At 38.1% G+C, this 22515-nt stretch overlaps 1 protein-coding gene across 1 annotated transcript in view; it reads right to left on the bottom strand.

Moving 5' to 3' along the window:
* Positions 1–1875: 1875 nt before the first annotated feature.
* The window catches only part of STX17 (syntaxin 17), a 32220-nt gene continuing 11580 nt past the window's right edge, over positions 1876–22515 (bottom strand). Inside the window, exons 4-9 of the mRNA XM_062608939.1 lie at positions 17019–17084; positions 10309–10528; positions 5931–6049; positions 5801–5851; positions 3716–3802; positions 1876–2822 (exon numbers count right to left, since the gene is read on the bottom strand). Coding sequence (XP_062464923.1) covers positions 2583–2822; positions 3716–3802; positions 5801–5851; positions 5931–6049; positions 10309–10528; positions 17019–17084 — 783 coding nt within the window. The 3' untranslated portion in view covers positions 1876–2582. The remainder of the gene's footprint in view (positions 2823–3715; positions 3803–5800; positions 5852–5930; positions 6050–10308; positions 10529–17018; positions 17085–22515) is intronic.

The raw sequence follows: 22515 nt of genomic DNA, 5'->3' as shown, positions 1-22515 counted from the left end.
GCTTACAAGAAATAAACCCCGATGTTCTCAGTAAATGCTACAACCAGTCTCATAGGCAGAAAGTTTTATTTGGGCTGAAAGAATCATGTATATCTTACATTTCTTCTAATGTACCTAGCACTTCAGCTGCTAGTTTGGTTACTCAGATACCCATGTTTCTTCACATATGTAAATAACCCACCAGGTTTTTAAAAATCGGAGCTTATTTAAGTGTCTCGAGTCTCAAGTGTATACACAATGTTTTGAAGTTGCTTCCTTACAGATGCAAGGAGGAAGAATAGTTTTTATGCTGGATGTTTCATACAATGAATGCATACCAAGCTCAGTTTGTATAAGCTGCATCAGGAATTCAGGTTTATGAATTCAGATTGTCTTGGCATTAGTCCAGTTGGGGGGAGAAGGTGGAGTCCATGATGTCTCTGCTGTGGCTGCTGTCATTTCACTGCACAAGGCTTTGAAGAGTACAGTAGGAAAGCAGACAAAGCTTTTGAAAATCATACAAAGAATCAACCACAGTTTCTGATGAAGTATACTTCTTAGTTTCTTCCTTTAGATACAAAAATGCCGTACCAAAGGAATGAACAGCCTTAGTATGAAATTGTTACAAGCTTATTAAATGTGTTTGCATACAAAGTCAATGCATTTAAAGAAAAAAGTGCTTTTTGCCTGACAGGAGCAAATGAGCTGACTGACTTAGGTCATGTTTTCCACTCCAGCTGATTTTACAGATGTAGGCACTGTGGCTTTAACACATGCACTTCTGACAGTGTTTGTGATTACTTGTGAAAACTAGTGTTGCACATGTTGCTTCCCTGAGCCTCAGACCCACTTAAGAGAGACACAGTGCTCTGACTGACAGCAATTTCATTCACATTTTAAAAGTAACATGGAAGAAGCATTCAGAAAAAAGATGTTTGTGCTGTAACTAACAGTTGCTTATGTCTCCAGGCTCAAAACCCCTTCATCTGTCATGAGGAGGCATTTATTCCCAATGATGATATCAAAGTACTGGTTGCAAAAGGGAACTATAGCTGTAGCACGCTTACTTTGACAGTGTTCCCTGTCAGGGAAGACTTATCACTGAGCACTGACTTCAGTGTTCACCTAATAAAATTAGGGATGAACTGAACAAGCTAAAATCGTTAAAAAGCAGCTTCCCAACCTCAGTTCCTGTTCCCCAAACAGTAGCAGCAGTAGTGTGGGAACTGTGCTGAAGGACAGAGGTAGGACCATGTGCTGAACAGTAGATTATGTGTCAATAAAACCATGTTAACACTTCCATATTTAACATTGTAAGGTTCGGAAGCAAAAGGCTTCTTAAGCAGTAAAAGGAGGGTAAGCACAACAGGCACCCGCCATAAAAACCTAGCAAAAGCGCTATCACCATCTCACCCCACACAGGCTCCACAGCATGTTCCTAAAGGACAAGAAGCTACTCTGCAGTGCGGGTAGAAGCACAAGTTTTGGAACTGAAGGGGATACAAGAGGTGTGATTCAGACCCACACAAGGATGGTTTACTTACTCTGGTTTACACAGCCATCCCCTGAGGCTGGCAGCTGACGCTGGCACCACTTAAAAGGCCTCGATGCTGCAGCACCAGGCTGTGACCTGGTGGCTAATGCTGCCCTTGAGGGATAATGAAAACTACTAAGGGAGCAGGCCTGGCTCCAGCAGGCAGGAAAGCTATTTAGTTCTCTCACCACAGCACTGTCACTGATGGGAGATGAGAAGCAAGGGCAACATCTAGCAGTAAGTGCTGTGTAAGGTGCAGCTTCAGGCTCAGAAAGCCAGAGCTCAGCCCTTCATCCTGTCTGGTATTCTCAGGACAAGCCAAGGAGTTGAACAGCCATGGAAAATTATTATTCCCCAGCACAGTTGCTCCTTGGACTGATTAATTCTTAACTACACTTTAAACAAGATGAGTTTATAAATTAAAAGGTACCTGAAAAAGGAGAAAAGCTGCTTGTAATGCTGATGCGATTTGGCTGATGGAGGCAGATGTGGGATATACATAAGGTTTTTTCCACATTGCTCACCCACCATTTTCCCCTCTTCTTATGGCAGCTACTGCATCCCTGTGCCTACTGGAAGGCATAGGCAGTCATATCCTGTGGGTATACACAGGAGGAGTTTGGGAATCCAGATAAATGAAAGTAAATTTAAAGTACTCTGACCATGAAGGATAGATGGAGCTTATTTCCTTTTCTTTGGAGCACTGCAGTAAAAGTTCCAGCTCTTGGGTGGCTTTCACAGGAGAGCATTAGATTTTTCCAGATATCTCTTGTTGTCTGCAAGACACTTTGTGCAAATTTGGCATGAAGCACCCATTGGCTATCACTACAGCTGTGCATAGAGCTCACCTAAGGATTTCATAATGAAGAGTTAACAATGTACTTTTCAAAGGACTGATGTTGCCACATCTGAAAAGAGAAATTCTGGTGTTACTGTTTCACACCCCCCCCCAAAGTAACAGTACTGTTGTCAAAATTCACGCTGCTCAGCCTTGTATTTAAAGTGTAAGGCTGCAAGTCTGTCATTAGCATGGCTACCACACTTCCGTTCCTAGCAATGAAGCTGGATTTCAGCTGGATTTTTTGGCACTTTGGTGAGAAAGCTCTGGACAGCTGGAAGAGACCTGCTCCAGCATTTTTTGTTTTCTTCTCTGTATCAATTTTCCACCTGTGAAACCCAAAATCCCACCACCAACTGCAGCTGCAATTCCTGCCACTTTGAACCCTGCAAGGAGACCAATCGGACCCCCCACCACTCCACCAATGACTGCACCTGCCACGGGCAGAGCTGCCAGCTTGTATTTTGCAGCCTGTAAAGGGAGAGAAAAAAGAGACAAACACAAAAGAGTTAGAATTCTTGCCTGTGGTGATGTGCTTTTCCCCCTCATTGCTCTTGGCAATGACTTGAATGCAGTGATAAATAAACTTTACAAATTAATATTTCAAAAGAGGTGACCAACTGTCCCACATGGATGACAATGTACTAAACCCGAGTCAAAATTGAGCTGTCTCATGTATGTACACAGATGTGAACAGGACCCTTTTACATGGATCTGGCTGATGATGCACATATTGCAACAGGTTGTCCAGAGAAGTTGTGGCTGCTCCATCCCTGCCAATGTTCAAGGCTAGGTTGGACGAGGCTTTGAGCAACCTGGTCTATTGGAAGGTGTCCCTGCCCATGGCAGGGGGTTGGAACTGGATGAGCTTTAAGGTCCCTTCCAACCCAAAGCATTTTATGATTTATTTCCTGATCTCCATCATTAAATCAAACAAGAAGCTGAGCAAAAGATCAGATTTTTCAGTAACATGCCTGAATCTAGGTTTGTGGCTTATTTGCAACTATCACTGACATCTGCATAGAATGGGAGTGAAATTGCATGTTATCATCAGCCTGTCATTTTATACTTGTTTGATTCTTATGAGCCAATCACTGACTGTGCTCATCTTTGCCGATAAACCAAAGTAGCATCAGAACAGCATAAAAAAAAAAAAAAGAAAATTGTATTTGGTAGCCTGGATGTGATAGAAAATTACAAGAGAGATTGATTTATTTTTTTCCCTGCTACCTGTGGGTCATTTCTTCCTTATTTCCTTAATTGCTGGCTCCCTCAGCATTCAAGACGGCAGATCAATTGGGTTAATACCAAGGATTGCTGGGAGGCAGAGTACCATTGATTCACCAGCAGGAGCAGATCCCTACCTTCCTCAAGTTTTTGGTTCCCTCTTCAACATTCACAGCAGCACTGTTGACATGGTCTTCAATCCTGTCAATCTTCTCCTGCTGAGCCTAGATGCAAAGGAATTATGAGTGAGGAAACCTGCTGAGAAGCAGCAGTGAGCCAATACACACCATTTTAATGCCTGTAATCAGGGCCCCACAGCCGCTTTTCATCTGCTACACACCACAGCCGTGCAGCCTTCATGGTGGTTCATTAATAGCATCTGATGAACTGTGCTGAAACTACAAACTACTTCAAAAATATCTTAACAATTAAGTAATAATAGGGGGTGGGTATTATACAATGTGTTGCTGCAGTTAGAGGGGGAAAAAAAACCCCAAACATATGATTTCCAAATCTTTTCTGTGAATAGATGAGCTCACATTCCAGAAGGAAAAATAAAACCAAGTAGCCTTTTTGCTTCCTGCTGAGTTTCATGTTCCAACTCCAACACACAGAGCTGCACAAAGAAATCTAAATATGTGTTTAATTATGACAGTATAAAATGCTGACTTAACTTTACAAATTGAGTAGTGACAGTACTGAAAATACACTTGATGTTGCTCTGCACTGTACTGACTTAAAAACACATTCCTTTTCTCCAAATGCAGTCAAATTCCCCTGCAGTCTCCCCTCAGAGAACAGTGGAGCAGAAGATAAAGGGGTTTGTGGGTTGGTTTGTTCTTATTTTAATCTCAGCAGTACCCAGGCTGTTCTGTGTCACAAAATAAGGAGATGGCTAATGTTCAGCTTAAAAGAAAAGGCATTCTGAACTCTTTTCCCACTTTCTAATACGGGAACTGGTATCTTCCTCTACAATCCAATCCACACACATCAGATGCTTGCTATTATATCGAATGACAGTAAGATGTAAAATCCAGAAAGTCTTGGGAACAGGAAGTCCCCCTTTTTAGCTATAACTGCTAACATTTAGGCTACTGAGTAACAATTTCTGCAGCCCCTCTCCAGCCTAATGAATCTTAGGGGTGGGAGGTGTTTGTATACATGAAGCAGCACATACTCAGCAGAAAGGCTAAAAACTGGTTTATCTCAACTAACCCAACTGTCAGAAGATTAAAGAACTCCACTGGGAGATAAGAATTGTGGATTTAAATTCCCCATGGCACAGGAAGAACTAAACATTGGGAAGGCAGTATGGATGATGAAGACCTTTTGGCAGCTTTGTGAGAGCACAGAAAGGGCAGGATGAAAGTGAGGGGAACTTCAGAATTTTCTAGTACTGATTAAGTGAGAAGTACCTGAGAAACACCCACCCTGTGCAGTGAAGGCTGTCAGCCCCATTACAATTAGAAATGGTAAAAACAAATGGGACCTGGGTACAAGTCTCCCGATCAGCACTGTAGGGCTTCTGGGAAGGTTTAGCTTGTGTCCAAGGGCACTGGCCACAACATCGATAGGTGCTCCAGTGACGACAGCTTAGGCACAATTACCAGCACTACTGCTGAAATGAAAGAATGTTGCCTCCTCATAAAACTATTTTGACAGAGCCTGAATCAACAGGAGAGCCACAAATAAAACTTTTGCAATGAGTCATTAATATAGGGAAGGAGGAGCTGAGGGCTTAAACTAATGCTTTTGAACATTCCTCTTCTGTTGGCACTTGAAAATCAAAAGAAAACATTTCACCCTAATGCTAGACAATTTGATGTCAACATTGATGTAAATACCTACAACTCTGGAAAATATCTAATGTACCAGCATGGAAACTATAGGTGTATCTACCATAGGTCCCAAGTAGCAAAGATAGCACCTTTGTGCAGGCATCTTGGCACACTGAAGGGAAAACAGCTCTGCCTCTCCTGGCATTTTCCTGAAGTTCTTAACAGTGACTAGGATTTTGTAGTCCTGAATACTGGACTGAATAAATTCAGCTGTTTCAGTTATTCTGCTATTCTGTCACTTTGACCAGGTGATACCAGCTCAGTCTGAGTTCAGACTATGGGCACAAGTATTGCTCATCTTTTCTTTAGTCCCATTAGGATTACTCATTGACAGTCCTTTTGTACAAGACTCCATCTAGGATAGAATGCAAAATTAATACTTACGTTGACTAAGAGAGAGAAGTCAGTCACCAACTGGCTAAGCTCAATCAAGCCCTACAATTAAAAACACCCAACTGTTATTTTGCAATAAGACCAAGAGCATCAACGTGGCAGTATGGGAGTTCCAACATACCTCTTCTAAAGTTTCCCAGGACTCAGCTGCATTTTCTCGCTGAGGTATTTCAGGAAGGGGGGAGTAGATCTGGATTAAACTCTGGGAGCCGTCCTTCATGTCTGTGCTATGTAAAGTTTCTGAATGAGAAACATGAAGCTTATAAATAAGTGCACTGAATCAGAATGCAGGTGATGTGCGAAGTTTCTCACTCTTAGTGTTTCTCAAGAATAAATTGATACTTAACTAATTCAAGCCAAGTGACATCCCTGAAAATGGTCATATAGGGAAAAGTCTTACAGCAATAGACACTTTCTGAGAAGGAAGTTATTGCTGAAGAAATGGATTAATTCCTATCAGCCCACTTTCACAATTAGTTCTGAGAATAACATTAAAATTATAGTCCTGAATTTAAGGTCAGTTACTTTTGTTTCACTCAAGATAGGAAAACTGAGCCTGGAACAAAAAGCTTTTCATTTACATACAACACACAAGAACTTCAAAACTGAACAGACAGTTACTCATTTTGTGATTAGGATCCTACCAGTTTGATTTTCAGCCATTTGGGACTAAAAGAAGCTGGAGGAAAAATCTTTCAAAGCAGTGAAAACCAAGTAACACACTGCCCAGCATTCGGTGCTGGATCCAGCTAGGTAACAGTGCTGTGAGGATGACAAACACTTGCAGCTCAGCAGTACAAAGGAGGTATTCTCAAATATCTTCCTTTCTAAATCACCTGGACTGGATGCAGAGGACATTAGGAGGAAGTATGGTGTTAAAAAACGGGGAAAGAGAGAGAGCTAGGTGTCGTGGGGGAGAGCAGATACAATAAATAGTCACACACATACCTTCTCCAGTTAAAGATCCTGATCTCGACCCACTATGGATATAATGGACATGTGAGTGATTACAGGCAAGATATTAAGTGGTAATAAAGAATAACAACAAACAAGTTTGGCTTGTCATAGCAAGGATTTGGGAATAGCTTGAGAGTGTGAAAGGCAGACTGGAGAATGTATGTGTGTAAACAAAGAACGTGTTAATTTAAACAACTTCAGTTTCTGAAGGAAAATGGCTGCTTTAGTAGGTCACCAATGTTTCCTTCCCTGGGAGAGCAGTATTAAGAGAAAGCTTAACCTGGGGAAGGCTGGTTAGACATGTCTAACAATACTAAAGTGTAAATATTGTATTAAAATCCTTAGAAACAGTGAATGTGCCAAGGTACTGTAATAATATTCTATAACTGTTACTACAACAGATACGTACAATGGAAACCAAATAAAAATAATCATATTTATTTAAAAAACAGTAATAATGCATGCTTATTCATGGAATTAATTTAAGATAAAATAAAAATGACACATTTTCATAACCATTTGTCCATTTCTGAACATTTTTATCCCAGTACCTCAAAATACATTAAGAATCTAATCTTCCTACTCTCAGATCAATACAAGTCTAACATCAATGAAGCTGATGTTCAGCTGTAGCTACTAAGTCAGCAGAGCAGCAGAGTAACAGCAATGGAGTAAGTGATTTGGGGTTTTATTTTGGGATTTTCTTTCTAATTATTTCTACCCCTTTTCCTTTAAGAATCCAGACATGGAAGGCCCTTCACCTCCTACAATCATCACCTGTTCTTCCACAACATATTTCTGATTTATACCGTCAGATTAATTAATGTTATAGACTCAGTCCTCAAATGTTGCTTTTCCCTTTTCAGCAGAATAATTCATAGATCCAAATGTGTCCATTTTTGGAGAAACCAATTCTGCTAAATGTTCTGACGCTTAACATGGGGTTTGAGTATTTTATTCCATTTAAATCCTTACAATCCTATTTCAAAATCAAGTTTCTTCTGCCAAGAAGAACACACTCTTCCCTAATCACTCACATGCATGCTAAGTTGCTTGAAATTAAAATATTCAAAATACAAAAGCAGGAAAAAAGCTCACTAAGCAAAATGGCCTCTTCACAAATTGTCTTCCCTACTCCGGTCTGTCCTTAACAATCTTTGTTGACCTACTGTAGAAAAGCACATCCTCCGAAGTACATAACTGATGCTGAAGTTCTGAATGACACACATTCAAGAGAACTGAAAACTCTTAAGTAGGTTTACACTGTTACCATTTCCTAATAACTAAAAATTAGTGGGGAAAAAAAGTCTCAAGAAAATTCTTTACTCGCTTCAAGATACTAAGGTAAAGAACAGGAAGGGTAAGAGAAGGTGAAGTCACACTTGGGCTGAAAGCATGAGTAAGAAATTTATATTCACAAGTTCACGTCTTATCAGGTCTAACCAATTTTAATAGAACTAGAGAATGGAAGTGGCTCCAACACTTCATTTACAGCATCTCCCCAGAAATGCAGTAATACAAAACAGATTTCATAGAGCAGCTTCGCACCTCATTACACTCAAGATAAAAATCTAAAGCTCTGGAAGATTCAATATGTTGCTTAAAAGATTTTTAAGAGTCAAGTCTCACCTTTTGTTAATATTTGTTTAAAATGCAATTAAATTCCTATTCTATTGGACCTCAGCCACGGGTGGTGAGGCGGGGAAGGGACTACATAATATCACTGACATGCCTTCTAAATGGGCGATTTGAATTTGTAAACTCCTTCCTTCTCTACCAGGTGGGAAGCAACATGCTACAAAGAATGGGCATGCTGAAGCTCCTTTGATTAAGATCAGCAGCCAAGATTTGCTTTCAGGACTGCAGCCTCAAAGCACAAAAGAACAGGCAATATATAGCATCTGTGTTAGCAATTCAACAGGGCTGCTTTCATGGGCTGGCAAACTTGAAGAAAAAATACCTGTTTCATTGCATTTACTTGTCTGGCTGTCTGTGTATTCCACTTTAAATGGGGTGAATAATTTCCATATTCTTGAGCAGACTTACAGGAGTGTGTCATTCCAGTAATATTTTTCTGTTCTTCTCATCCCAATCTTTCTGATCAATTTCTTGTCTTTCAGAAGTACTGTCAAGTTCAATGTCCTCCATATGTTAATGGTGTTTCAGATTAAAAAAGCAGGCCTGTTCTTTGAATTTAAACTCTAGTTCCCATTTACCACCTATGTAGCTATGAGAAAAGCAGTAAGCTGGGACAAGGCCTTTCCAATGAGATACTGGAATGCACTGAGAACAACTGCAGAATGTTACCAAAAAAGAAGAGATATTTTAAATTTAGTTCTCATCATAAGAGAGAAGAGCTCACAAAGAGCCTGAAAGCAGTGACTAGTATTGATGAAGGGGGTCACTGAATACCTGGTATTCAGTCCATAAACATCTAAAACCTTGAGTATAAAACTGAGAACAATGAGCTCCTCTCAGATGAGCTATCTACAGATTTGTCAAATTAGATGGTCTTCAAAAGTCCCTTCCAATCCAAACCATTCTATGGTTCTTTATTTGATGTATCTTGACTTCTTAAGTCTTTCTGATGCTACTGCACATGACATTCTTGAAAGCAAGCCCAGTTTTCAAATCTACTTTTCTCCCTGTTTGACTGTTAGACTCACTAGCTTGCTAATCACACTTTGAAAGAGTTCTTGTAGTTCCTTATGTAGCAACAGGAAGGGTCATGAAATCAAATTTGATGGCAGGTTCTTCTACAATGTCATGGACTGAAAATACTATTTTGATGTTAAGACACATGAAATCTTCAAACAAATTTAAACAACGCTGCTACTGCAGCAATCAAACTAACTACTGTTATGTGGAAGGATTTAATCCTGCTGTATCAACTTTCTCATAGCAGAGAACACTGGCCAGTACCACAGCATAGTAAGGGCTTCCCCTGAAGACAGAATGGTAGAACAAGGAATGAAGGACAATTGTACAGAAAGGACGGAAGAACAGCAAACACGCTGACCTGTAGCATGTTATAGCATGTTTCCAAGACCTTTTATTTAAATGGATTTATACTGTTTTCTGCTTTTCTGTCAGCTGCCAAATTAAAATGCTACAGGAAGAGACCTTCTCCTTTATAGAGAGACTTGCTCCTCTTTTCCACATATTTCAGCAGTGGCTTATTATACTGTCTGTCATATAAAAATTGTTTTCTTCTTGATGTTGCAAGCACTAATTCAGTGAAAATGGCCTAAATGATTATTCACACATGATTAAGTGTGATCAGCTAATCTGCTACCTATGAACAGTCTTCTATTTCAAGATCCAAGGCTACAGGATCTTTGTCATCGAAGGCAATTCTCCACTTATCAAAACTCAGTCACAGGTCTTGAGAAAAGTGAGGTGTAGGAAAAGCAATCTGTTTCTTGATTAACTATTATTCAACTGAAATCTCATTTGTTTACTTCATTTATATCTCGTCAAATAAAAGGCAGACTGGATTCAACAATATACATATAATAGATAAAGAAATCAAATTCTCCTACCTCCTCCTACAGTTGCAGATCTGGTTAAAGAAGCATCCTCCTGTCCTTCGAGTTGCCTTTTAAGTTCTTCTGCAGATTGAGAATGGAGCTGCAGGAAGTCTTTTATGGCAAGTGAAGCTTCCTCTTTAACGGGATTTATCATTCTCTGCAACACCAGGATGTCTTCCTTCCGGACTCGCAAGCAGAGTTTCTCCATTTCTCTCATATTGGAGCGGAGTTGCTGTAACCATTTTAAAGACTTATTTTGTAGCTTACTATGTAAGAGCACCAGACACTTTCAGTGGTTAGGAAGCAACTACCAACTCGGTATGTTTAAATGTTCATTTAAAGTGCTAAGTTTTAATAAACTAAGACACAAAAAAAACCAACCCTCAAGTCCCAGGTTTTAAACAACCTCTCCTCTACATCCCTTTTCCAGACTGCGTTGTTTGACTGCAGCTCATTTGCCTGTCAAAGAGGTCCCCAAATGCTGTAAAAGCCCATGCCTCTGATAACAGTGAATTCTCTTCTTGAATCCATCCTGGGTCTTCCAGGCTCTGTTATCTTGTGTCCCCATGCTATTCCCTGGTCTTTTTTTGATGCTCTTGCAAAACAGTCACTCTACAAAAGATACAGTGCTCTGCAGAGAGGGAGTTTGTCCTCACTTAAGATAGCCCAACCTAAAGATGATCCCTTCCAAGAAAATGATCTTCCTCTTTCTCATTCCTCCTAAGGCAGATGACAGTCCTGTAGCCAACAGTGATACTGGGCGAGACAGTGATTTAGTCACCTCAACCAGAGCTCAACACTGTCCGCAAGGGAAGGCATCTGCACTTTCAAGCACTTCTCACTTGGATGTGCCATTACCTCATAACCGGTCACTAAGACTGTTGTATTTTTAGTATTTGCTGGTGCTTGTGAGTTCTCTCAGTTCGCTATCTATAACAAAACATAAATGGGGAAGGCAGCTCTCAACACAGCAGCCCCTAAACAGTGCAGTGAGGCATCACTGGGACATGCTGTTGAGTCTTTTTGGACTACTTCCCGTAAGAGAAACTAAGCTATCTGTCCCAGAAGCATAAGAACCAAAGATCAAGGAACAGATGTTACCTATTATTCTCTCTGGCAAACTAATTTATCCATAGATAAAGACAACTAAGACAACTTCAGGGACAGGGGATAAAAATTACCTTTCCCCCAATATTTATATTCTTTTTCCATAAGAAAATCAAATATATTTGACTGGAATGTCAAATATAATAAACCAGAAAGATTTCTTTAGTTACAAGAGTTTGGAGAAGATACAAACTATTTACAACTAGCAAGAAGAGTCTGTGTGCAGGCATCTCCTGTGAGATAAATTTCTGTCTGCAGCAAAAATAGTCTCTTTCTTATTGCCTAGGCTTTTAAAAATCTAAAAATGAACACAACTTCTCTTTTTCTACAAACAAAGAAATTTATAGTTTAAATTATACCACTTAGCATTTTAGGACAGAGATTTCATCTTATTATAAAAAAAAAGACAGTAATAAAAATAATATTAATTGCATTACATTATAAGGTGATATTATAAATTATATTACTTCTTGCACTGTTTACCAGTTGGTTTGGGTATTCTTCTCACAACAGAACAAGAGAATGGATTGACATCAGTGAGTCATTGGAAACAGAAAGGTTTTCTTCAATAATACAAACCAGGTACAGGTAATGCCTTAGAATGGCAACATTGCTTACCTGGAAAAGCAAGAACTGTATACACTAGAAGTATTTTTTTATGTATGAAAAAGACAGTAGAAATATAAGCAGAGAAAAGGGAAATTAATTCCACAACAAATTGAGATAACACTGCATGATACATATTTGGCAATCAAAGAAAGAACTACTGATTTGTAAAATTCATTTGTCAAATTACTAAGTATATTCTGTTGTACGCTATGTACTACTCGTCATTCTAGGCTGCACTATTTAAGTCACTGATTAACAATAAAGAGGGAGATACAAAAAATTAGATATTGAGCTGGACTAGAAACATGGTATCCAATACTTTTCCTCATACATTTCTCATATTAATGTACTCTGCTCTTCTTGTATCTTCCTCCCATGGTCTGCCCAAAAGTACTGATAAAAGGAGAATGTCATCTCTGTCGTAGCCCACCACATGCCAAAATTCTCAGTTTATAAAATCTTGGAGTTTCATTTAAAGACAAAACGGGACTATCTAGACACAACATTTCATTATCTACTTTGTGAGAATTATATGCAGGAGACTCAATGAAGCTGATCCTGCTGTTTTGTTTCAGGGAACAGAATTATTATTATTATCCTGTCTTTAGCCGTAATGGGAACAAAAAAAGACAAACCAAACAAAACCATGTTGTGAAACAGTAACAATAGTGAGTTTGGGATGAGCTAATAATGCTTCAAAGCAGCTTCTTCAAATAAAAAAGGAAAATCTCCTAGCTGAAATTGAGTTAAAACACAGCTCTGCTAGAGAGCTGCACCACTGCAGCTGCAGCAATTATCAGTGTACCCAACGCATGAGTATAACAAAGACTGTTACTGTGCAGTGACCAACACAGGCACCAACTTGCTGCTGGGGATTGCAAAAACCCTGAGCAGAAGCTTCAAGAGATACGAACTACTCACCCTAGGAATGGCTCGATCTGATCCTCACTTTCACTGTTCATTGTTAGCTTGCTGATCAGAGAGAATTATTTGTGAGGAAGACAATGGAGAAATCAGATGAGATCTGATAATATACTGGGGGTTGGACTAGATGACCTTTGAAGGTCCTTTCCAACCCAAACTATTCTATGATTCTATATTTGCCTATCTGGCGAAATGTAATTTTACCACCTCTTCTTTTGTGGTCTTGGCAAGAATACTCTTGTTCCATTTACTGTCAATGAAAAAGAAGCTAAACAGATTCAGCCTAGCAAGAAAGCTAAGCCCTGCTGTGAGGAAGACACATCATAGGAGCTCACCAGGGTGTAACATGATAAATGTTATGGATATGCAAATGACTGTGACTTCATCTCACAATCATTTTAATGGGATAGAGTTTAATTTCTGGGTAGAGCATAAAAGTGTATCACCTTCTTCCCAACTGTTTCCACTTCTAAAATCAAGCTTACTTAGAGAGGAAGGTAACACAAAATTCTGTTTTCAGTTAGGGGAATTCCTGAGTTTCAAACTCACCAAATTCAGCCCAAAAGACATAGATTTTTTCTTCATAATATTTGCAGTTTTCATGTGTTAACTTCCAAAACCACATAACAGTCTTTGTTTCAAAAGGCTTTCTCACAAAAACTGTAGGAAAATAAAGCTGACAAAAACCCTGGGAGATCATTCCTTCAAAGCACGATCTGCCATCTCTATCTTATTTCTGACAGTTGTTTATCTAACCTGGTCTTAAAAGGCTAACTGAATCATGGTGATCATGCCATTATCACACTCAATCTCTGCCACTATCATTCTCTTTTTCTTTCTTCTTGGTTTATTACCATTTTCCAATAGTTTTCACTTTGAACTCTTTATGCTGAAATAATACATAGATGACACAGGATCTGTCAAATCCAACAAATCAGTCCCTAACTCCTGTCTTCTGTGTGTTAATCGCTATCAATTCTCCCTCCATTGTTTTACATTAAGATGTAAATCACGCCGTAAACGAAACCCACCACCTTAAATCCTCTCAAACGTAAATATGATTTTTAAGGAAGCATTGAAGTAGCTTAGCTGTGCAAATGTAATGTTGCCTTCATTTACCTTCTCTAGACTTTGTTCAAAGTAATGTAATGAAGGATACATGTAACAAATTTCTTGGCATAGGTCAAACAAACTCCTGAATTTAAAGATACGTTTACCCTACAGATGGCCACAGGCTGCAGTAGTGAGCTCATTTTACATGATGCTTCACTGATACCATAAACGATCTCCTGCAGCAACAAACTCGTCTTCCCTGCTTCTTATGCTCTCCCAGTGTATCTGCATAGGATTCCAGAAAGATACTTAATTTGAAGACTGCATAACTTTAAAGACAGTACAGAAGGCACGAGCCATACAACTAAGCTTTGAAGATTTATGCAAATGAGAGCTGCCTGAAAACCATCTTCTACTTGTAAACCATTTTCACCTGAAATGGAAATTGTAAAAGTGAAAAAGATAAAAAATAGATTACCATTTTTCAAGTAACTTTGCAGGCTGGAGCAACAGAGTGGAGACACTATCTGCCCGGGTATGTTTTGCAGAGCAGCCTACTTCTGCGGCCTGAACATAGACTAAAGCAAAATCATTCATCCATACACTACTCCTTTTTTTTTGTTCAATGCCCCATATCCTCTGGAGTAACTGCAGCATTTTTCTTCCTCTCACTATGAATATGATCAGGGCAGACCTTAGGTGTTACAACAAAATCCTGCCATTTCATTGAAATGTTCTTAAATCTTGCAATAATTAACTAATTTTACGGTACAGTCAGCATCTATGTGGGCAAAGCCTAGAAAAATTGCATATTTATTCAGGCCCTAACATTTTAAGGAAAATATGGACCATCCCTAAAAATGAGAATCTACAAGAGCACATTTGTGAAAACTAATACATGGTATACAGAACAATTTTCTCAGTATTTCTGAAAGGGTCTCATCATGCCCTATGCAAAGATTTCCCTGGCTTCTTCTCCTTCCTTTTTAGCAGTCTTTAATGTGGCTCCAGTCACTATAAAAAAGTGGTATACATTTATGCTCATCTATACTTCTACTGTCATTTTGACCATCATCAAAAGTACAACAGAAGTAATTATTCTGGGTAAACTGAAAATTCAGAAAAAGGGCTAATTATGTGCACATGGATTAAATGTAGAGTGGCTGCGCATATATTTGTCTAAAACCTGTGGCGGATGCCTTGGGTCAATATTGACTTAGGGATTCCTAATGTATTTTTACAACATCTAATTCTGAGAGCAAAGTGTGTGCTGCAGAGAACATTTGGTATCACAATAATTAATCTGATTTCTTAGCAAACAAACAGATCACAAGTCCATTGGTAAACATTTAAACAGCTTACAGCAAACACATTCTACATGTCATATAATTTATTATCAAGTACTCCAGACTCCTAACTATTTAATTAAAACAAAGAGCTAATCTACTCTTCTTCCATGGACCCAGATTCTTATTCTGATCTCTGAGTATCAGAATGTGAACCACTTTAAGGCATAACTTGTATCCAGATCTAAAAGCAATAAGCATTAAGAAAATGTGAGAAAATTTATTTGGGCTGAAAGAGAAAATGGCAGGCTTGAGGTTCAAGACAAACAGAAATAGACAAATACGAGGTTTTTTTACCAAAGCACTTAACATTTTAAAACATCATCTTCAACATGACTACTTTTTCTCTAATTAGTGACAGATATTTTCTTGCTAAACAAATTATTCTGATAACAAAGAGTTCCACGAGAGGCATTTTGCATCACTTGGATGTGAAAACAGATTAGAGCACAGACATAAGCATTTGTAAGCAAACACATGCTTACAACACCACACCTGTTGGAATGCCATTGCTTTAGCAGGACTTCCACCTTTGGAAGACTCTTTCTATATTAAGAATAAAATGATATTCAAACTTCAACGATACTTGGTGAAAAAATAAAACCCCCCAAACATTCAAACTTCCAAATAAGAGAAATATCAAGTGGATTTCTTATTTAACTTCCTAACACCTACACTAAAAAAGCTCATTAGCACCTTCCATTCCTAAAAAAAAGACACCAAACTCCAGTTCTGCCCCCTGTCTAATATCTTTGCTCAATCAGGATTAAGTTCTTTCTGAGGCCTGGGTTGGGGGTTTTTTATTTTCAGTCTGGTCTAATTTCCCACAGGAGTTAATAAGGCATTGCAACAAACACAGGAACTTACAGTATCAGAATTCTGAAATACAGATGCAGTCACTAAAGGTTTGTTCTAGTGACAAAGTCATGTCCCTCCTCCGAACAACATCTATGAAAACAACAAAAAATGCCTCTCCTGCTGTCCGCAGACTTTGCCAGTACCACATGTTATAACCTGTCTTGCTATATCTGCTATATAATCACAGATGTTATATGCATCAGCAAACTTTACAGTGCAGATGTGGTCTCTGCAGGGTTTTCTATTGATAATTTTCTTCAGCTGTGTGCCATTCAGCAGTGTGAAAGTTGATGTCTGACATTAGCTTTTGCACTGTTTTCATCAACACCTGCATTTTTTTCAGAAAAGGATGTAAGATTCCCAGTATGTTCTGTTATGGGTGACTATGCATGAAGTCACTGGGATGATGCCATGTTGACGAATGCATCTGGTATTTCCTCCTTTGATGATACTATGCATCTAAGATATTTGCACACCAAAGCAGTAGCCCAGATGTTATGTGGTTGGTCTAAAACTATGCTTTAAAATTAACATCATTCCTTATTGCAGTTCCTGTCTTCTAATTTAATAATGTAAGAGGACAGTTTCAAAAGACCAGTCTCCAAACTTTTGTTTATTCAAGAATCCTGAAACATTTCTGACTGTATTTGCCTGAAAGGACACAATGAGGAAATCCCTACCTTTTACGTGAACTAAAGCAACACCTTGTACTTGTCAAATCTAGCTGTCAAATATATGTCTCTGTGAAGATCCATCCCTGAGGCAACCAGTACCATCTATGTGATTTAATTCCATTAATCTCACAAGTAATTTTAATACCCTTACCTGAACTGTTCGTCCTGCGTTAATGTGTTCTTCGTGCAATCTGTCCCAGAGCCTGCATCTCTGATACTAAAATAAAGGAAAACACTCTATATAATAGTTATTTTTACCAACCGGCTATGCAGGAAAAAGGTACCTTTAATAAATAATCACTTTAATTTTCCAAGATTGACATTAAAGAAGCTGAATCATAGGCATTTCCACTGCAAAATTAGAGAGGTAAAGGGCAATGTATGTTGTGAATAATTTTGTACAATGTATTTTACTGAATTGCAAATAACCAGGGTTTCAGCATCAGCTTTTAACAACAGAGACATATTGCAGCATCCGGATAGTCCTGTGGGATAAATCACTTGGTGGTCAGTAAAACGAAGGGCAGAAGGTGGAAAAAGGAATGGAATAGCTGATAAGCAGCACAACAAGGTTTCTGATATTATTTACGATGAAAATGGCAGTCATTATGCAACACTACTGTCTGTATTTACACTTACCATTCCTACACAGGTATAAACACAGTTAGGAGAACCATCAAGCCAGATGTGGCACCTGCATGAGGCTCTACTAACTTCAACTACCCAGACAGCACTTTCCATGGGACAGAGATCAGGGTAATAACTCCATTAGCAGAAAGCAGGTTTTGCAAAAAACTGCTTATCATTAGAAATAAACCTTTCCATCATCAAAATAAATCAATCCATTCTATTGCCAGTTGATATAAATAACAGAGACATTATCGTGAAAAATTATAGTAAAATAATGTAAGTAGAAGCCATGATTCCTGAATATGTGCTTAAACCATTAAAGATTGCATTTACTATTCTAGAAATTATGAGAACATTCTTATGAATTGTTTAAATAACAAGACAAAACTGCTACCATGATCTGTAAGGTATTTTTACATAAAGTTTAATTCCTGATTTTCTTAAAATGCTTTCTTGCCAACAAAATACTTTATCTACAGCCTACATTTTTCCTTAATTCTATTAAACATTTTAGAGGCCACTGCAACAAGGATCACAAATTACTCAGCTTTCTAAAAGACAATGAGAAATCTGAAGTCACTTCTTCTTTTCAGAGAAAAAAAAAAAGTCCTTTTATGTTAGGATTTTGTTGTGCTACGGAAAAGTTTTACTGTTCAATGAAGTCACATCAAAGTGATTTTTCTACAAAATTATCAGATTTTGCATAAATTATTATGCCATTAAAATTACTGCCATTGTTCTTTAAAATAAAATGGACAAAAAAATCTGTACCAGCATTAGATCTTCTAATTCTGTAATCCCCGAAAGTGTACTCAAACAGGAATTTCTGAGTTTGGAACAGAAGAGGTTTGGGGAAAAACAACCTTTTCAATTTCAACTGACTAATACATTGTCCACATACTGTGTAATAAAGAAACCTGTTTTCCAGTCAAGAACAAGAAGAATTCCTCAGGAAACCTTTACTGCTATTTATAATTTCTACTAGAAATGCTCAGCACATTTATGTACTTTATATATTTAGAAGTTTTATTACTTTGCTTAAAAATCCCTAGTATGCTATTGATGACCTCAGAGAATCCAATGACTTAATACACCCAGAGCACTGACATTTATGTGGCCGGATAATTCCTCCTTATTGACTTCTTTTTGTCATCCAGCATACAGTATGCCATACTTCTATGCAATGTTCATCCTGTGGGACTCGGATAGCAAACCTTGAGAAGAGATGGTATTGGCATTATTTATCATTAACAAGTACATGTAAAGCTAAGGGACGTCCATGAAATAAAATCACCTATGGAATCTGAACCTGTTAGAGCAGGTCCAGAGAATGGCCACAAAAATGATCAGAGGCTGGAACACCTGTCCTGTCAAGAAAAGCTGAGAGACTTGGGGTTGTTCAGCCTGGAGAAGAGAAGGTTCTGAGGAGACCTTACTGCAGCCTTTCAAAATATAAAAGCGGCTTAGAAGAAATATTCTTTTTCTAAGGCCTGTAGTGATAGGAGAAAGGGCAACACTTTTAAACTGAAAGAGGGTAAGTTCAGACTGTATACGAGTTATTTTTTTCATGATGAGGGTGGTGAGGCACTGGAACAGGTTGCCCAGAGGTGTTGCGGCTGCCTCATCCCTGGCAGTGTTCAAGGCCAAGTTGTATGGGGCTCTAAGCAACCTGGTCTAGTGGAAGGTGACCCTGCCATGCCAGAGAGGCTGGACTAGGTGGTCTTTAAAGGTACCTTCCAGCCCAACAACTGTGGTTCCAAGATTTGATATTTAATCATAATTGTGCTACAGCCAAATAGTTTGTATTCCACATCAGAAATACAAAACCCAAGGTTACTCTTAGACACTCTATCTATTTTCCTCTTTGTCCCATTCTCTTTCGAGAGGTCTGTTTAGAAAGAAACCTTCACGCTTATGCTTTGGATCCCTTCCATTTCTCCTTGAAAGTATCCAGTGTACATGAAGAAAACTCACAGCTTTTCATAAAATCCTCTGCATTAATATCTGCAGCAGGTAGAGCTCACCTGCATTTCTAAAAGCTCTACAGTAAATGCCTTTTATGAATGTATACACTCTGATGAGGACTGCAGTAAGATTCAGATACCTTAATTTCTCATTTTGTGTCACTTTCACATATCTTCCCACCACAACAATGGTCCCCAGACAAAGGTATTTTGGACAACATCCTTTAACCATGGTGTAATCACAGGAAATGAAGTTAAAACTGAAAGCAACAGAGATAAGGATGCCATGTCTTACAGTACTTCTTTTTAAGGATTGTTGTATATCACCAAAGAAGTTTAGGGCAGCGTGCCAAAACCCTTCCTTCCTGTAGTATGATGACAATTGCTTTCACCTAACAGAAGCTAACAAAGTTGTAGCTCTTTTGGATAAGCATACATCTTATTCCCTCTTTGGGAGTGAAAGGCCATTCAATCCATGGAATGTGCTTTAGAAAACAAAAAAACCTCTGGGGGAAACATGGAAAGAAAAAAAAAAAACAAACCAAGTATAGAGAAATGATTATTTTAAGAATGTAATTTTTAAGTCTTCAGAAAATGTTGTACAAAAGTTGGACACTCAAATAGTTGAGAAGCAATGACAATGGATTTATGGTAGCCACTTTCTCTGAACAGGTGTACTCAAGGTCAAATTTCATTATATATTGATTTTATAGTTTCTTCAAACAGTGATTTAGTAGATTAATTGTTTGGACTATCTCTGGAACCAAAGGTTTAAATCAATATTCATGAAATGAGGTTAGAGATATTGGCTTCATCATAAGTAAATAATGTTGCTGCTCTAAGCAATTTGACATAATTAGTGTTTTTTGCTTAAAAGTAGCCTGTAAAATAAACAGGATGAGATTTTACAAAATTATCCTTTTATCTCTGGGATGTTTGGTTTACATGGCTGAAAGTTAATTTTACAAAAAGTATTTTAGAGAGCACCATTTAAGGCACTGATGCTGACAGCTCAGTACTGTAACACATTTGTTATAGCTAAAATGCATGTAAAAGATATAAAATACAAATTATCATGGAAGCATTTCAACTAAACCACTGCTAGTGTTCTGATAATCTAAAATTATCTAGAGACAGATTTCAAATTCCCATTGCCATATTTCTATTCTTACTGTCTCATAAACCTACCAATACAGTAAATTTTGGAATATGTATAGTTCTTCAAGACAGAAAATTATTTTAAAAAAAGAAAAAAAGCAATAGAAGCTTTAAAATTTTAAGATTACACTGAGTGTGGACTTTGTAAAAATCAGACATTTAGGTACTATTTTATACTCAAATGTATTGCTTCTCATAAATGTTTGCGTCTTCTATTTTTTATCAACACAGAGAAATTCTGAAGTCTTCAATACTTTCTGGTATAGTTACCAATTGTTTATTTACAGGTTTTATTCATAGTTACTTGCTTCTAATATTTCTTTGAATTAATAATTCAAATATCAAACCTGCCAGGATTTACACTGTCTAGAGATGCAGCAATTTTTAACAGCATTCTGAATTCACAAAGACAAATCTATATTAGCTGTTGTTACCACTTCTTGCTTTCATAAAAGTGATCTAGAGGAAGCACTGTTGACACTTTAAGAACTATATTTACAATTACTTACAGATTTTTCTGATATGCAAATTTTATGATGTTGACTGAACGCATCATTCACACTGGTACCACCAAGAACCTGAAAATCTCAAGATATGTCCAAACCAGATACTTTTAGATTGCATCAAATTTACATTCAAAATATAAAATTCAACTACTCAGTAAAAGCATCTTGGTATTTGGTGTCACTGAGCACCACTACAGAAACACTACAGTCTGTACTGCCCATAATTAAACTCTGGCTAAGCATGAGTTTCTCTGACAATGCTTTAAACAAAGTGTTAGATCAGAACTAACCTAAAGACTCATTTTATCTTGAGTGCTAATATTTTCCACATGTTCTTTAAAACACAGAAAACCATCCTTGCAATGATCTCCTTTTCTGTCAGCAAAACAGGAATGCCTGATGCAAATGAGATGCTGGGCCAATAAAGATTTCAGTTGTCCAACACGTGGCTGACTTAAATGGACGTATTTCGCCCCTTTCCTGGCACCATGGCAACACTATCTGGCTAGACACAGCTTTAATCATTCTTTGTTTAATTAGGTAGAAGATTTCCAGCAGGATCAAAGAGTAACCACCAGGTTCTGCAAAACAGCAGTTCCCAAAATCATGTCTCACACTGGATAAGTACTAGACAGGTTAATAACTGATCATGTCTCTGTTTCTCATTGCAGCACCCAATGCCTTTTGAAGACTCTTGATAAGGTGTTTATATAACATAAATGAGAGAGGTTTTACATATATGGACAATACTTAGCAAAGAATCTATGGTACAAAGTTACACTACTGGGAAAAAAATACAAGCAGTGTAACTCTTATGCCTATTCCTCAGTTGTCTCTCCCTAACTACTACCTTACACACATCAAAAGCTTTTCTTTACCTTCAGTGTGCAATAAAACCATTTGTGTATCACTAATGTGCCCTTGCTAATCACTTCCTACTCTGCACTGGCAGGTCAGCTCCTGCTCAACAGACTAGCTTTTTCCAGTGACCATCAGTTTGTTCCTCTCACGCAAGACAGTAGCTTTTTTTTTATGCCACCCTTTTGTGGGTATTTATTACTACATGCCTTTATTTCTGGATGCCTTCCTCAACACTCTGAAGAATGGTACACCTCACTGCTCCACACTCATTGATGCTGTTGGTGTTAACTGGAGTGCTGCCCTGAAGATGCAATTTTAAATATAATTTTAACATAAGACAACTATGGACCAAAAACTCTACCTTTCTGCAACCAAGAAATCCCTCTTGGTAGATCACAGCAAATGCATATTGCCTCCACGAGCAGTTGTGCAACTTCTGGTTAGAGAAAGAAGGGAACAACCTAGCTACCAAGACTGCCTCTATTTGAACCAAAGAGCCTGCATGGAAAAGCTATTATTATGATGCTCT

The sequence above is a fragment of the Pezoporus occidentalis genome, unplaced genomic scaffold, assembly GCF_034315485.1.
Source record: "Pezoporus occidentalis ecotype Australia unplaced genomic scaffold, CSIRO_AGI_Poc_V1 ctg132, whole genome shotgun sequence".
Classification (NCBI taxonomy): Eukaryota; Metazoa; Chordata; class Aves; order Psittaciformes; family Psittacidae; genus Pezoporus; species Pezoporus occidentalis.
This window is presented reverse-complemented; position numbering and strand designations above follow the sequence as displayed.